This window comes from Prenolepis imparis, unplaced genomic scaffold (assembly GCF_030444845.1).
Source record: "Prenolepis imparis isolate NDT839.2.m4 unplaced genomic scaffold, iyPreImpa1.0 SCAF_9, whole genome shotgun sequence".
Taxonomy (NCBI): Eukaryota; Metazoa; Arthropoda; class Insecta; order Hymenoptera; family Formicidae; genus Prenolepis; species Prenolepis imparis.
This window is the reverse complement of record NW_028141167.1, coordinates 8,449,509-8,465,377: the sequence shown is the minus strand read 5'-3', so window position 1 is coordinate 8,465,377 and position 15,869 is coordinate 8,449,509. Positions and strand designations below refer to the sequence as shown.

Genomic DNA, 15,869 nt, shown 5'->3' with positions numbered 1-15,869 from the left:
AAAAAGATATCCCGGAAATATTTAATGCGAGCAATGTATTTAAGTCATATAAGTAATATCAACGCTCGTAAAGTGTATAATATAGATGCATCTGTAAGTTACTTTCAAACAAACTATATCTCTTCTATTTTATAAAATTAAATTACATTTTGTAATTATATATGTAGTATCTGATTTGTTTCAAAAATAAAAAAAAATATACACATTATGTTATGTTATCCACCAAAATCTGTATTTTATCAATTTTACAACTATATTTTATATACTAAGATCAATTCTGTGTATATGTATGTGTGTTGTGTGCGCGCAAAAAGTAAATTAAATACTACTTTTAATCTTTTCTATCGAGCATTCCTAAAAACTTTTTAATCATGAATCACATATCGCTTAATGTAGTTTGAAGTATATATATATATATATATATATATATATATATATATATATATATAAATATATATATATTTGTAATTGTCATTTTTGTAATGTAATTTCACTATATCAACCATTATTCGCTACTTAGAACTTCTGATAAATACATGAAGAGGTGGACGGTATTTTTTCTACAGACGTAACATGACTAGTCTTAAATGCATAAATATGAAACTCTATGTAGGGTCATTGGAAGAATCTTAGGGGAGGGAGGCTTCGCACTCGTAATTTCCTTAATATCTTACAATTATAGTCTTTCCGCTTGAACAATAACATGCTCTTCCCGATATAAATCAGTCGCGGACCAACAGCTTCTAATACAAGTATATATTAAAACCGTACCGAACTCAATCTGGAAATTCCGTTCGCTTCGTGGATTCAATATCAACTTCGGTATGATCGTCGGTAAAACTTGCAACTCGAAAATCATCTCGTCGCCACAATTTCGACATTTACCAATACAACCACTCAGCGGATATATTAATAACGGTGCAGAATTATCTCTTGAATAACTGAAAAAAATAAAAACTACATGTCACAGTACATCTATATGTATAATATCACATTCTTTGAGCGTATAGAGTATATAATAAAAAGTCACTAAATATTTTACCGTAGCAACTGTCCAGGATTTCTTTGTATTATGCAAACAAAATTGTGGAACATTTCATCACCGTGCTTAGGAATACCTTTCTCGTATTTTTCCACGTCAGTTTCAATTGTCTTAGGATTGGCAGAATCTGGCGTAAACTTCGTTGATGGATCCGGATTGCCGTGCTGGTATTCGATTAACAAGTCTCGAACGTGTTGGGACACATCTGTATTGCAATCCTCTTCATCAACCGAAAGAAATATTTCGTCGAACGTGTATTTAATTTCCGCGTTCATGATTTGCAGTGGCAACGGAGTTACTTCGTGCAGTAAACTAACTAAATCACATTGCGGTCGCGTCGGAGTATCGATGCATACAACTTCGTTTTCGTCTCCATCGATCTCTGCTGAGGCTTGAGGAGAATCTAAGCGACCTACGGCGCCTCCACTAACTGGAGAGTCTACACTAGTTGGACTATAACATTTAAAGAAAAAAATAGTCATAGAATAGTTATTATCCATTTCATATATATATATGTATATATATATATATATATATATATATATTTATATTTAATTATATTTAAAACACATGAAATTTAAAACATCTTGATACAAACCTATTTGCATTTGGATCATCTACACGCAGGGTAGAGAATTCTTCTCGTATATCCTGATCTATTTCTTTATGCAAAGAAAAATGAAATTGTAACGGATCATTTTCCAACATGTTATTCCCATTTGGTTCTGCTGCATTGTCATTTACGTTATCATCCCAATCATCCGCATCTGATAGCCAAGCTGTTGTAGATGGCACATTAACACTCCCAGAGTCCGGAACACTTGTATTACTTTCATCTTCTAAATGCTGTATTCTCAAGCATGTCCAGCTTTTGTTTTGATTCCAGCAATTTGGATTAATGCATGCAAATATGTATAATGTCCGATGATATTTTGAATTATCTAATGGTGCATACAACTGGAGTGCTAAGAGCTGATATAAGCCACAGAGTCTGCATTGCGGTGGCAATAATGTATTTTTTCCATAACAGTTCTGTGAAAAATGCAATAACATTTCATATATTTTATTCTTACATAGTTGTATAATTATATGTCAAGTTTTATTGCAAATTAATAGTATAAATTTAATTTGTACAGTTCTAAGAATTCTATTAATTCAATATAGTTATCATTAATGAAATTGCTTTACAAAATAATTTTATAACTTTATTAATATCGTGATTGTACTCAATGTGTTCTTCTATAGTACAAATAAAAATTCGCACATATTAAATAAATATATCTTTCAATAAAATAAGAAAAAACATTCCATATATGTTTATCACTTGTTTGTAAATATCTCGCATCTGACTACAGAAATCATTCACAATATTCTAGTGAACATTTAACGAGCAATCCAATTTATTTAATCAAAGTCTATAGATTATGACAGGTGAAAAATTTTCGTGTGAAAATAAATATTTTATTCTTTATTATATATTCTACCCACCGGATGCCCGCCGATCTTGTTCGTCGTAAAGTTGAGCAAGGAGCGATACTTGTCCGTGACATACTCGTCCTCGTATCCGAGGTACACCTTCGTACGATTGTCGCAAGCCATTTAAGCCATACGATCGCTGCTCTACATTGGAAGACTACGGACGTAGAGAGCTCCAGAACACCTGTACACTGTCGTTTTACTTACGACCTGGACAGCTGACACGCATCAGTAACGCTTGACGCGTGCGCCTTCGACGGTTCGCGCGTTTCCCTTATCGATTTTTTTACCCTACACCAACTGGACATCCCGAGGATGTTCTGGTTATACGTTCCGTGAAATCGCAGAGATGACATCGTTTACAGATTCCAGTCTTGGATGAAAATATTACGTTGAATGAAACACGTGTCATACACATTGATATAGACATAATGAAAAGTACTCATTCAATAAATGCATCCTCTGTAAAAAACTAAAATGAGATATTCAGACACTGAAAAAAGAGAAAGGAAATAAGTGCAGAAGTGCAACTGAAACGTATATATCTGTACAACAGCTGATTTGCGTTTGACATAAGAGACTATCTTTACAACTGCACTTTCTGCACTGTGTAATTTCTTTTCTTTCTCTATTAGAGAAGTAATGTCAATTTTAAATAGATAAAAAGACTTGAGTACACATACAGTTATCAGCTTTTAAAAATAAAAATTGATTTAACCATATTATATATTTCTTTGTAATCTTCTTGACGCAACAAAAATTATATTTACCAAATTAATATATAATAGTATTCTTTATTTTAGACATTATATAAAGAAAAATTTCTAGTCTACCAATATGTCTGTTTATCATTGAACATCATTTTTAGTATTTTCTGACTAATCAGTCTCATAGTATGAGTAGGTACTACAGATGTATATAAAACACAAAGAATATAATCATTATGTTTTACAGCATGACACTTATGATATTCAGAACATAAGTATGTTTCCTTTGCTCCAGTAAACTTCCAGGCATTTGTAATTACCTTTTCATCAGTACTCTCTTTATGTTCAGCTGATAGTCCAAACATTTCAACTGCTTGATGATAAAACGTTCGTAGAATATCTAATCTATGCGATCCTGTCACGCGATTTTTTTCACATTGCAAGTTTCTGCCAAGTACGAATTTTTCTATTTTGTGATTTGCCAGCAGAAATCTAAATTATTTACAGAATATTATAATAATAATAATGAATAATTATCTATTATGCAAATAAATTTATTTCAATTACCCAAGTGTCTCATTATCCAAAGAGACTGATGCAGGTAAATTTCGTGGATAACACTGTTCAACAGTGCATAATGCATCCGTATTACTCTTCCAGCATTGTACAGCAAACCTCTCAATTTCTGTTAATTCTGGACTTGGTCCACATAATGCCAGAACTTGTACATGATTAATAAGAGTTATAGATACTAATCTGAAAGCTACCTAAAAAGAATATTACATTATATATACACACACACATACATATATATGTATAATTTATATGTATATAAATTTTACTTTTTAATTTTTTAAATTATATATATATATATTTTTTTAAATGCTTACATTTGGACTTTTACAAGGTAAAAAAACTGGAATATCATGTGTAGTACAAACACTCTCTGAAGTAATGGCTATCGTTAACAATTTTCTTTCCACAGGATCTAGTGACCACCAGCCCTCTGTAGCAGCTGCCACACAACCGTGCACCAAGACACATCCATATATTGAGTCCAAATATTCCATAAATCCCTCCAAACAAGTCTTAAATGCAAATCTGATTGAGTATTGTATATAATTTTATGCTGTATCTGTACACAATAAAATTTCAAATACCTGAAGCAAATTGTTTTCTGAGGATATGATGCATTCTGTCATATTAACCATATTGGTTTTTGTAGAAATTTTATCTCCTATGTCCAAACAATCCATTAAGCTGTCGATAATAGAGCTACAGAGACGCATGTCCTTCTTAAGCCTCTCTATATTTTTAGAATTTTTTATTTCATCAATGCCAGTGAAAAGGACCATTGCACCAAAAGTAGCATCCAGAAATTTATCCAATATATATTTTGTTACTCCGCTTGCAATTGCTATTAATATAATGCATCGCTCAAATTCTTTCCATACTACTGTCATATCTGGCAAGTCTGTACTTAATAGACTGATATCTTGTGACTTTAAAAACATGTGAACTCCATTGAGGGATGCAATTTTCGAAAACGTCATCTGCAAACAATTTCATATATATAAATCTAATTTTATATAACAAACTATATATAACTACTTTATTTAAATATATAACTTATACGCAACTGTATCACTGTCTCCCTTCTGACGAGAAAATAAAGGAATCCCTCCAGAGGAAGTTAAGCACATAACATAAGCTGACATTCTCACTTAGATTCTGCAAATATTGCAATTGCTAATTGACTATTATGCAATTGATTATTATTGCAATTGATTATTATTGAGTATTTTCGAATCTCTAAGATTGTAAAAAAATCGTGTAAGCTCTCTCAGAAATCAATTGTATGTACCTCAGTTAATTATGCATTTCTCCCATCCTGGGATAATAATAATTAAATAAAAAAATGAATGTAAAAATAATTATAAAATTAACCCAAAATATAACGTACATGTTAGCGAACATAAGACATGATTTACATTTAATAGATTCTCGTAAAATATAACATAGAATTATCTCTGACAGTCTAATAAATATTTGCTGCATATCCTATAATTTTCTCACGCGCAAATCAAATCTGTTTTTCTCATCAACTATGTTTTTATCAAATTATTATATACATGTTCTTATTATTCGTGTGTTTAATCCTTATTTCTTCTTTAATTAGTAAACATAAAAAATATTTAGTTTAACCTTATATATTGCAAATATCAGTTTTAAATATTGTCATCTCTCTTTCTCTTTTTCCTACTATCAACTGCTATTTTCTTTTTCAAGTGCGTTCGAAAATTTACCCGAAGAATAAAGAAGAGTTTAATTGACCAATCAGGACAAAAGGAGCAAAGATAAAAGAAGACTAATGGATATTTCATCTATGTACATTTTATAAGTCTATGGTTGAAGTCGAACATGTGTATTTGTGTAATTTTTTATATCTAATAAAAGATAATTTTTTAAAGAATATAAAGAAGAAAAATGTTTAATGTTTGAATAAACAAATATACAGAATAATAACAGAAAATTTTGAAAAATAATATAATGGTTATAATTTCAAGAATTTTATCGCGTTACGGTGGCCTACAAACAGCAAAAATACTACGTAGGTTATTTCTTAATACTCTTATTGTTATGTATAAAATTTATATGTTTGATTGTTTGCATGATATGTATCATAGCAAATACAATTGCACTATTATTTATATGAGGCCTATTATATATAAATAATTAAAACTTTTAAAAAATTTTATTTTTTAGACAATGCAACTAGGAAAAGTATCTCGACGGTTGTTTCAAATTCGACAGGAGAATCGCATAGTAATGAAGTGCCAGAACAAAAGATTGAGCAAAAGAAAATAATTCCAGATAGATATCGGTTTGTTTATCCAGAATTCCTACCAGATCCAAATCCGATATATCGCAATGCACTCAAAGAAAAATTGGAGCGCATGGATATGTTAGCAAGGCGAGCGCATATATTAATACCAGAGTTTTATATCGGTTCTATATTAGCTGTAACTTATTCCGAGCCACATGCTCCTGGAAAAGTTAATAGATTTGTTGGCATATGTATAGAGAGGAAGGGAACTGGATTGAGATCTACATTTTTGTTGAGAAATGTAGTTGATAATCAAGGTATTGAAGTGTGTTTCGAATTATATGATCCTGCAATACAGAAAATAGATTGTCTCAGGTAAGTATAGAGATTATTATTTTATATATAAATTATTTTGAAATCTTACATTACTTATTGGTATTATTATTCACAAAATATCTAGACTTGAAAAAAGATTGGACTCACACCTGCGATATTTGCGGGATGCACCAGCAGAATATAGTACTGTTCCCTATGATCTGGAGCCAGAATATTTGCCAGAAGATGCACCAGTTCCTGTAAATGAGATCAAAGTATCGCTCAATCGTTTGCCATGGTTAGAGAGATGGGAACGTCAGGAATTGAAAGGCATAAAACTAACATTTAAATTAAATAACAAACGCGTTTCAAAAGCCAAAGCTGCTGCAACACCATGGGAAAAATATGATTTAATGAAAACATACAGGTAATGAATTTTATATCTCATATTCTTAACATATACTAACTTTGTCTTGTTCTAATTTATCTTTTTTATTTAGGGAAACTATTCCCGAAGAGGAACAAAATGAAATATATAATGAAGTATATACAAAATTACATGAAATGGAAATTACTAAACATAGGCAAAAACATAAACGTACTTTCGTACGTCCAAAGAAAACTGGTTAAACGATTATTATATATAGCATTTCTTAATTCGTGTAAGAAAATAAAATGAAATAAATATAATTACTTTTTCGTTATAATATATAATTTATAGTGTTTTATTTTTTTTTACAATGTAACACTATCTTGATAATGATATAATTTTCCATTTTCTTCCCTCTTATGATTGTAATTTTACAAAAAAAAACAAGATTTCTAAACAATATTTTTGTATATTATAAAAACGAAGAAAAAATATAGAATTAAACATCAGAACAGAATATAAATTAAATTTTTTCTTGATAATTTCATTATCTAGATTTAATTGCTATTGTTAAATAATAAGTATTAACATAATATTTGTGACCTTACATACTTTTTGTAGCTAATAAATTTTTTTATTGCGAAGTGAAAAATATACAATAGAAACTGGAAATCTCGTTTAATTATGCATTCCTGTATCGTATCATCTGTGTTCTATTTTTATCGTCTTTTCATCATGTTTTTTAACACTTTGAACGTCATGTACGTTGATGCACGTGCTTGTGTTTTAGTGGGCAAAGTATCGAAAGTATCATAGACTAGTGCTTTTTTTAGAAAATTTATTACTAAAAATCAAGCACGAGGACCAACACGGACCTCACTCTGTAATCTGTCAAGTTGTACTAGCCCCCAGAAAGTTTCTTTATGGTTACAAACGATAAATAAACGATATAGCGTAAAAACATTGTAGATCCCAGAATTAAGCTTAAACTTTTAGATGGCAGTCAAAGTGTTAAATAGCTAATTATATTTTCTGCATATTTAAATCACTGTTTAACAATATAAGAGATCAATGTAATATATGAAATTAACTTGTTAGTAAAGCTACATTAATTTCTTTAACCATTTTAATACGATATAACATTTTGATGAGGTGTTCCTTTGCAAGGGGCGACGTCGAATACCATACTGGACTATCTGGTACACAACTGCGTTCTGGTAATAGGTAGAAGACATCATTTCGTGTCTTAACGCTTTCAGGACTGAAATATTTCAAGTAAGAAATACGTGTAATATATCATTAAAATCGATGCACTAAATTAAATTTAACATTTTACTTTGTTTATTCATATCCAAACGTACCATTTCGATAAATAAAATTCATACAGCTTAACAGGACATCTCAATGGATTTTCTTCATTTTCCTGTTGTTCATACACCTTCTTTTTTCTTGAATTAGCTTCTTTAAGAATGTTATAATAAATAAATTAACATATCGCTATCAATAAAAGATTTGTATTATTAATAGAAATAGATGAAACTAACCAAGAGCTGATTGCGGCGGGTAAAATCTAAGAAGAACATTCCTTGAACCAGGAACTTTTCCTGCTATTGCTGTAGGTTGAGCAGCTGGGTTACGTTTCCAATGTTTCATAATATGAGAAAAGGAAAGTTGCATATGTTCTTCCACTGTCTGAAAAAGAAATTTACAAAAATTTGAAAAAAATATTTATTAGCACTATAACAAAATATTGTGATAACTTAGTTATCGAAATATATAATAATAATAATCTTTATTATATATATAGCCATCTTACTAGACTTACCACAAGATTAAAATGTTTTGTGTTGAAAAACATAAGTGTGCTTAACAAGACGTGTGGAGAATGGGCACCCAATTGCTTGCATTCCCATAAATGTTCTTCTTCTACTCTAGTCACTATATATTCTGTAAAATAAAGGTAACGCAGCACTTGTAAAGACAAAATAAAAATGAATGATAAAAATGAAAAATTTAAATTGCAACGAATAATAAAACATACTCACGTGCTTCGTTGTATAATGCAGAGAACTTTTTCGCTATTTCATTTAGACAGTCTGTAAATTTCTCATAATATGAGTCTGTGAATATATTGTCAATCCTGTTATTTTCAAACAGGTACTGCTGTATTCCTAAAACAAGTTTATGAAAGAAATGTTTCAGGCTAAAATAAAAGCTTACAAATATCTGATGCAGTTACATCATTACTAAACTCTTATTATATTAAAAATATCAAATACAAATATACTATAAAATAGGAACATTTTTTTACCCAGGCAAAGATAATATATTGTATCGGGAGCATATTCTGCACCGTTCGGCTTTCTTACTTCCTTCACGAAAAGACATAAAGAATAATTTAACTCATCCGCGGTAAGTTGTAAAAGATCTGTCTTGAACAACTTTATTTTCCTCATTGGTGTAATTTGTTTTTCTAATTCGGCATTCTTTCCAATTACCTATAATTAAACAATTATTCATATCATATATATATATATATAATCCTTCACATCTCGCTAAATTGTATACATAAAATAATTGTGTATACATAAATGAAAATTACGAACCCATTGTCTCCATGCGTTTACACCAAATGTATATTTTAGTGCCATATTTGCATCAGGTTTTTCCATTGGTTCCATAATGCGTGGCTGCGGAGGTTGTGGTTCCGGTGGTGGCATTAATGGCATGTCATTTGTAGCAGAAACGCGTCTCATTCGTTTGCTCTGCGTTGATCGCGGTTTGTATGGCATCACACGTTTCCTTCCTCTAGAGGCGGCCATTAATCGTTCCGATTGCACTGCATAAAAATCAATTATTAAAGATAATTCTATATTTTATTTTCTATACGATTCGTTTTTAAGAAAAAAATTATCATATCAATCTGTTCTATAGTTGATAGTAATAAGTAACACAGTTATTAAAATGTGCATATATATATTGTCTGAATGATTATGCATACCATCGTTGTCCATAGTGTTCTCCGGTTGCGGCGGTGCTTGCGTAGCTGTAATCGTATTCGGCGTCAAGGCAGCTTCCAGATCGACTGCCGGTTCGTCTAATTCTCCTGTTGCCATTTTTAATGCCATTTGCAGCATGTCATCCCCAAACGCGTTATTGGAATCAACCGCTTCCGGACTGAAACCATCACTATGTAAATTGTCTTGAGCAGCTGTGTCACCTTCCCTAAACAAAAATATGTGCTTTTGGTGTATGAGACAAACAGAATACAATGACAATTATAGTACACAATTTATTTTTCGCAAATACTTGTTTAAGTCTATATAAAAAAAGAATACATCTTCTTACCTATCGTCCACCGAATCCGAATCGCTGTCATTAGCCTTCTTTTCAGTAGCTACCATCTCCGCCATCATAAGAAGTTCGGCTTCATACGGATCGGCTGGTATCTTCTCTTGTATCTTTTTGATATCTTTCATAATTCCCTTAGCGCTGTTTCTCGTAGTAGGTATAAATAAGGGAACGGGAATAGGCAGTGGAAAAGGTATTGGAACTGGAAAGGGCATACTATACATATGCATCGGAAACGGAACGTAAATTGGTACTGGTATAGGTATGACCACTTGTTGAACCTTCTCATTCGTCTGCGTCCACTTTGTGCAAGGGTGAGGACGTACGGAAACCCCTTTCGTGTGCACTAAAGGTTTGCACTGAGTGCTCTTATTCTGAACCTTTACTGGACTAGATGGCCTAGTAATGACTTGCTGATTGTAGATGATCTGCGCCGATTGATTCGATATCGCGCTCGTAGACATGATATTTTGTTGCGAGTTCGGGCTTGCTTGTCCGTTTCCTATCGCGGCTAAGCTGGTTACCGAGGAGATGACCGGCATGGTCTTTTTATTTTGTATGTCACTGGACTTTTGAGTGGTCTGACTTGCACTTTTTTGCGGTAACGTGGTCCTTTTGGGCGCGCCCGTAGGTACAGGCGTAGAATCGTCGCTTGATGGTATAGTTATGGGGGATTTAGTGTACTGCGCTTGAAAATTCATGACACAATTATACGAACAAAAGTTACGTATTGTCGCATCTGACATTGTGAGATGATAATGTGCTAAAGAATATTCTTTACAAAAATCACAGTTAATTCGTTTCGCAGATACTGCATTAATGGAAACCTGCAACAAAAAAATGAGAAAAATTTATATTTTGTTTATATTTTTGTTATTAACTATTAGTATACATAAATAAACACAATTTACCTGATATAATGTCAAACAATTCAAGCTGCACATCATCAGGGTCTGTCCTGTTTTTAATTCCTTTTTAATCATATCAAAGTTATATTTCTTTACTTTGCACCAATTACACGGAACTATCTTCCTATTTGTTATGATAAATATATTTAAGCATGTCTTATTACAAAATGTATGGGGCTCATTGTCGTAAAATACGATGAAATGTTGTTTATTTGGTAATTCAAAAAATTTCTTGCAGGTAGAGCACTGTTCAGGATTGACTTGTTTTACAAAGTTAAATGCTGCAAAACAGGGTTCGCTACATATGGCTACTGGAGTGCTATTATATATCTGAACTTCGCAGTGTACAAGTTTCTCCTATAAAAAAGAAAAAAAATTTCATTATATTTAAAAATTAATTATAATATATTTACAGTACAATATTTGAGAATCTAGAAAAACTATTATACATACCTCTTTACAAACACTGCATGGCTTTTTCTCTGTAGTTGGAGGTTCCATAGAATTCAATTTCGAATATTTTTCCATACAATCCTGGGTACAAAAGTCTTTAAATTGTCCTTTCTCCCCGACTGGTGCGAGAAATCCGTCTGTGCTAAAACTTATGTCTTTTTGACAGTAACTACACACTTTTAAACCTTTTTTAAATTCCTCCAAACATGTTGAACAACAAAATTGTCTCACATCGCATCCAAATCTCACACAATATTTGCCTAAACTTACTGCTTGGACTGCACCGTTACAATTCTTGCAATAACTTCCGTATTTTCTTTGAAACTTTCCTAAACATTCCTCGTTACAAAATTCCATGGTTTCCCAAGAAAGATTTCGTTCGTCATTTGCTTCTATAATTAGTAAACAAGATGCGCAACGTTTCTCTCGTTTAGAACTAGCTCTTTGGCGTGGCATGTCTATCGTTTTATTATTAGCTGCTTTAAACAATGCTTTACACGTTTTTGAGCACACATGATAATTCTCTTTACTAATCTTCACCCGAATTTTACATGCTCTTTCTTCGCCGCATTGCTTACATGTTTCTTTAGCAGTAATCTCTTCTACTTCTGAGCTCTTTGACTCATCATCAATATTAATAATGTCTGTTGTTGCAGTTTGTACTTCTACTATTGGTTCTTTTTGAGTAGCCACTGTATTATCTTCGCTACTATTTTTATTTTCCATTGCTGATTTAGGTTCATCCTTGCCAGAAGCATCTTGAAGTTCAGAATTAGATTTACTAGATTTTTGTATTGTTTCATCTTTTTTGTCTTTTTCAAGTGCAGATTCGCTTTGCTCATTATCTATTGTTATACTTGATTTATTCGGTATTATTACTTTCATACTATCTGGGATAATACATAATTCGTCATCTTGTCCTGGTAATACATCAGTTTGTTCCTCATCTGTTTCCATGGGTGTAATTTCTTCAATAGTTTTTTCGGTCTGTTCAACTTGCTTATCGGATGACTTTGTAGATGATGTATTTCCTATTCCTGTTTCAGATATTATTGTATCTGGAAGATCAGTATCCATTGCTGCACTTTCAAGAGACTCAACAGTTTGTACATTATTTGATTCTTCCGTAATATTGTCCATAGTTTTAGCATTAGTATCTTTTTCATCATTTGATGCGCAATCAACATTAAGTTTATCATTATTAGAATCATTGTTTCTAGCATTTACTGCATCCTGTAAATTATCACCTTGTTCGTATAAATTTTTAAAACTAATCTCATCCTTGGTTAAAAGACTATCAGTTTCCATTGGTTCAACATTTTCAGAAATAAGATTATCACTGCCAAACGGATCTTCTGCATCCATAGATTGACCTTCAATTTGCGAATCGTCGTGCTTGTCGTGAGAAAACTGTACAAACTCTGTATTTTCAGGTTCAATGTTCTTCTCGGACAGATCTTTATCAAGATTTTCTAAATTACTGTCTGAAGATTCCGATTCCACCTTTTTGGACAGATCAACATCCTTTTGAGATATTTGCAGATCATCTATATTAACACTCGATTCATCTGGAATATCACAATCTTCAGATTCAGGTTTTTCTTTAAATGATGTTTCCAAATTGTTTATAACATTGTCACTAGTCAATTTTGGACAATTATTTTCTGTATTATCTGATATATTGCATGAATCTTCAAGATTTAATGCTGATAAAGGCTGTTCTGTGTTAGATTTTGCTGTCAAATTTAATGTACTTAGCTCTGTTGTTTCCTTGTCTACATTAGCTGATGTACTTTCTTTGCAAAAACTTTCAACTATATTACTTTCTTCAATTGTTACAGTCTCAGTATTCTTTTCAGATGATGGCATCTCAATTCCTATGCTATCATCTTTTTCAATAATTTGTAAATGTGTAGCAGAATCATCTGTATTTGATGGAATTGCATCTTTTTCAGAAGTAATTGTAGTTGCCTCTTTATTTGTTTCATTATGCGCTTCTGCAGTATCTTCATCAGTTAAATTTGATGGAGTTGCATCTTTTCCAGAAACACTTGTAGTTGCTTCTTTATTTGTTTCATTATGCGCTTCTGCAGTATCTTCATCAGTTAAATTTGACAGAGTTGCATCTTTTCCAGAAACACTTGTAGTTCCTTCTTTATTTGTTTCATTATGCGCTTCTGCAGTATCTTCATCAGTTAAATTTGATGGAGTTGCATCTTTTCCAGAAACACTTGTAGTTGCTTCTTTATTTGTTTCATTATGCGCTTCTGCAGTATCTTCATCAGTTAAATTTGACAGAGTTGCATCTTTTCCAGAAACACTTGTAGTTGCTTCTTTATTTGTTTCATTATGCGCTTCTGCAGTATCTTCATCAGTTAAATTTGACAGAGTTGCATCTTTTCCAGAAACACTTGTAGTTGCTTCTTTATTTGTTTCATTATGCGCTTCTGCAGTATCTTCATCAGTTAAATTTGACAGAGTTGCATCTTTTCCAGAAAGATTTGTAGTTGCTTCTTCATTTGTTTCATTATGCACTTCTGCAGTATCTTCATCAGTTAAATTTGACGGAGTTGCATCTTTTCCAGAAAGACTTGTAGTTGCTTCTTTATTTGTTTCATTATGCGCGTCTGCAGTATCTTCATCAGTTAAATTTGACAGAGTTGCATCTTTTCCAGAAAGACTTGTAGTTGCTTCTTTATTTGTTTCATTATGCGCTTCTGCAGTATCTTCATCAGTTAAATTTGATAGAGTTGCATCTTTTCCAGAAAGACTTGTAGTTGCTTCTTTATTTGTTTCACTTTGCAGTTCTGCAGTATCCTCATCAGTTAAATTTGACGGAGTTGCATCTTTTCCAGAAAGACTTGTAGTTGCTTCTTTATTTGTTTCACTTTGCACTTCTGCAGTATCTTCTTCAATTACATTTGATGGAGTTGCATCTTTTTTGGAAGTAATTGTAGTTGCTTCTTTATTTGATTCATTATGCACTTCTACAGTATTTTCATCAGCTATATTTGATGGAGTTGCTTCTTTTTCAGAAGCAATTGTAATTGCCTCTTTATTTGCTTCACTATGCACTTCTGCAGTATCTTTATCAGATGGTGATTTATCAGATCCTTTATCTTCTTTCTTCTCAATATAACTTTTAGTATTACCATTATTTTCAGAGTTACTCATTGTTTCTGATTGAGTTACATCAATTTTATCTGCAGATACTGAACTGTCCTCGGAGTCCATCTTTATTTACACTAGTTTATCTCTTGTGTATCTGAAAATATAACATGATAAACTTTAACGATAAATACATATTTTTGTTACTTATTGCATATAAAAAGGCATTTCTTCACATTAGTTCACATTTAAACTTATAATAAAAAATTGATAATTCCATAAGTTACAAAAATACAAGATAATAGTAAAATTACTGAAAATCTCAAACATTTTGCATAATTCGCACACGATAATATTCTGTGTCAAAGAAACATATTAAAGTACGAGCATTTACGGTAGATTCACGGATATTTTTTTGTATCTACGATAAAGTAAATGATAAATAGATCGAGGGCAGAAAAGCCTCAAGCAACGAAGTTATTTTATACGGTGCAAAATAACGTGTGAAAAGTATTTCGTACAAAAGCGAATTATAATACCAGCAACTCGATATCATCGTACGCGAGTAATATCTAGGTTATGAAAAAGATCCGCTCGGCATCGCCATGTTTTCTCTACCTGTTAATCAGCCAGCCGTCGAAACGTCGAGTTTAAACATTAACGAGACGAAGCGTTGAAAATACGCTGCCATGTATATATGAATCGGATAATATTACGTTCATTCGGGGGAAAAAAAAACACGCTGCTTGCGGAAATAGCGGCAGATGCGACGCCATTCGTTCGAAACTGAACGACGCGATTAATATCGAAGTCCGAGGACGCGCGATGACGAACGCCGGTTATTTCGTTGCGTCTTTTCATGGAACGTTCATTATTCGTAGTTCATTAGTAGTTGTGGATTCGACAAGCAACGCAATAATCGCGAGGCAAATTTTACGCTGGTAATCAATTTTTAAAAAATTCCTTTATAAGACTATACGTAGCATGTATGTAAAAATTAAACATTGATATAGGATAGATGTGCAACTTAAAGGTTTGTTCAGATGTGACATTATACTGCTCATCCGAAATATATTTAACGTTTTATAATATTAATTTTATATCAAATTTCGATTTTTCGGGAGAAATACATTTTTTCCAACGCTACTGTGAATCGAAATTTTTTTTCAGCAGTTATATATACAGAAAATAAGTAATAGAATATGATTGATTTTTTTTATATCACACATATGACAGATGTAATTTGAAAGAAAAAAAACTTGTGCGCCGTCGTGGAAGAAGTGTTGCCACTAGATTTTAGTGGCAGGACTTT

General features: G+C 32.0%; 4 protein-coding genes across 12 annotated transcripts; 1 reads left to right on the top strand and 3 right to left on the bottom strand.

The window, feature by feature from the left end:
• Positions 1-107: 107 nt before the first annotated feature.
• On the bottom strand, positions 108-2,671 carry Trus (programmed cell death 2 like trus). The gene is made up of 4 exons (XM_083045720.1): positions 2,531-2,671; positions 1,641-2,074; positions 1,043-1,495; positions 108-941 (listed from the first exon to the last, which is right to left on the bottom strand). Exons 1-4 carry the CDS (start codon positions 2,639-2,641, stop codon positions 677-679), a joined length of 1,263 nt encoding a protein of 420 aa, XP_082901846.1. The 5' UTR covers positions 2,642-2,671; the 3' UTR covers positions 108-676.
• A 176-nt stretch (positions 2,672-2,847) lies between these two features.
• Fy (fuzzy planar cell polarity protein-like protein) lies at positions 2,848-5,557 on the bottom strand. Of its 5 annotated transcripts, none has more exons than XM_083045725.1 (7): positions 5,090-5,494; positions 4,866-4,956; positions 4,386-4,778; positions 4,116-4,313; positions 3,793-3,992; positions 3,546-3,717; positions 2,848-2,980 (listed from the first exon to the last, which is right to left on the bottom strand). In XM_083045725.1, the coding sequence occupies exons 2-7, from the start codon at positions 4,941-4,943 to the stop codon at positions 2,927-2,929; spliced, it is 1,095 nt and encodes a 364-aa protein (XP_082901851.1). In that variant the 5' UTR covers positions 4,944-4,956; positions 5,090-5,494; the 3' UTR covers positions 2,848-2,926. The 5 variants fall into 5 exon arrangements, with proteins under 5 accessions (XP_082901851.1, XP_082901847.1, XP_082901849.1 ...); XM_083045721.1 differs by lacking the exon at positions 2,848-2,980 and having other exon boundaries at positions 3,208-3,717; positions 5,090-5,116; positions 5,189-5,494; XM_083045723.1 differs by lacking the exon at positions 2,848-2,980 and having other exon boundaries at positions 3,208-3,717; positions 5,431-5,557.
• An 82-nt stretch (positions 5,558-5,639) lies between these two features.
• On the top strand, positions 5,640-7,081 carry Mrpl19 (mitochondrial ribosomal protein L19). The gene is made up of 4 exons (XM_083045589.1): positions 5,640-5,836; positions 5,992-6,427; positions 6,513-6,794; positions 6,868-7,081. The coding sequence occupies exons 1-4, from the start codon at positions 5,776-5,778 to the stop codon at positions 6,995-6,997; spliced, it is 909 nt and encodes a 302-aa protein (XP_082901715.1). The 5' UTR covers positions 5,640-5,775; the 3' UTR covers positions 6,998-7,081.
• A 54-nt stretch (positions 7,082-7,135) lies between these two features.
• Positions 7,136-15,519, bottom strand: Woc (zinc finger protein without children). Of its 5 annotated transcripts, none has more exons than XM_083045587.1 (12): positions 15,176-15,519; positions 11,450-14,714; positions 11,000-11,353; positions 10,086-10,915; positions 9,739-9,962; positions 9,344-9,576; positions 9,049-9,235; positions 8,783-8,908; positions 8,563-8,684; positions 8,282-8,429; positions 8,099-8,195; positions 7,136-7,998 (listed from the first exon to the last, which is right to left on the bottom strand). In XM_083045587.1, exons 2-12 carry the CDS (start codon positions 14,681-14,683, stop codon positions 7,824-7,826), a joined length of 5,730 nt encoding a protein of 1,909 aa, XP_082901713.1. In that variant the 5' UTR covers positions 14,684-14,714; positions 15,176-15,519; the 3' UTR covers positions 7,136-7,823. The 5 variants fall into 5 exon arrangements, with proteins under 5 accessions (XP_082901713.1, XP_082901714.1, XP_082901711.1 ...); XM_083045588.1 differs by having other exon boundaries at positions 8,099-8,198; positions 9,739-9,914; XM_083045585.1 differs by lacking the exon at positions 15,176-15,519 and adding an exon at positions 15,097-15,166 and having other exon boundaries at positions 8,099-8,198.
• Positions 15,520-15,869: the final 350 nt, after the last annotated feature.

What these genes read in the sequence shown, in the direction of transcription:
- Mrpl19 (XM_083045589.1), top strand. Translation starts at nt 5,776, where the DNA reads ATGGTTATAATTTCAAGAATTTTATCGCGTTACGGTGGCCTACAAACA. An exon ending in CAGAAAATAGATTGTCTCAG is followed by an intron (nt 6,428 to 6,512) that starts GTAAGTATAGAG and finishes CAAAATATCTAG; the next exon opens with ACTTGAAAAAAGATTGGACT. An exon ending in GATTTAATGAAAACATACAG is followed by an intron (nt 6,795 to 6,867) that starts GTAATGAATTTT and finishes TTTTTTATTTAG; the next exon opens with GGAAACTATTCCCGAAGAGG.
- Woc (XM_083045583.1), bottom strand. Translation starts at nt 14,683, where the DNA reads ATGGACTCCGAGGACAGTTCAGTATCTGCAGATAAAATTGATGTAACT. An exon ending in CATGCAGTGTTTGTAAAGAG is followed by an intron (nt 11,354 to 11,449) that starts GTATGTATAATA and finishes TCTTTTTTATAG; the next exon opens with GAGAAACTTGTACACTGCGA. An exon ending in CCCGCCGCAATCAGCTCTTG is followed by an intron (nt 8,199 to 8,281) that starts GTTAGTTTCATC and finishes ACATTCTTAAAG; the next exon opens with AAGCTAATTCAAGAAAAAAG.
- Fy (XM_083045723.1), bottom strand. Translation starts at nt 4,943, where the DNA reads ATGTCAGCTTATGTTATGTGCTTAACTTCCTCTGGAGGGATTCCTTTA. An exon ending in AGAAGGGAGACAGTGATACA is followed by an intron (nt 4,779 to 4,865) that starts GTTGCGTATAAG and finishes AATTGTTTGCAG; the next exon opens with ATGACGTTTTCGAAAATTGC. An exon ending in TTGGATAATGAGACACTTGG is followed by an intron (nt 3,718 to 3,792) that starts GTAATTGAAATA and finishes TAAATAATTTAG; the next exon opens with ATTTCTGCTGGCAAATCACA.
- Trus (XM_083045720.1), bottom strand. Translation starts at nt 2,641, where the DNA reads ATGGCTTGCGACAATCGTACGAAGGTGTACCTCGGATACGAGGACGAG. An exon ending in GATGATCCAAATGCAAATAG is followed by an intron (nt 1,496 to 1,640) that starts GTTTGTATCAAG and finishes TAAATGTTATAG; the next exon opens with TCCAACTAGTGTAGACTCTC. An exon ending in AATCCTGGACAGTTGCTACG is followed by an intron (nt 942 to 1,042) that starts GTAAAATATTTA and finishes TATTTTTTTCAG; the next exon opens with TTATTCAAGAGATAATTCTG.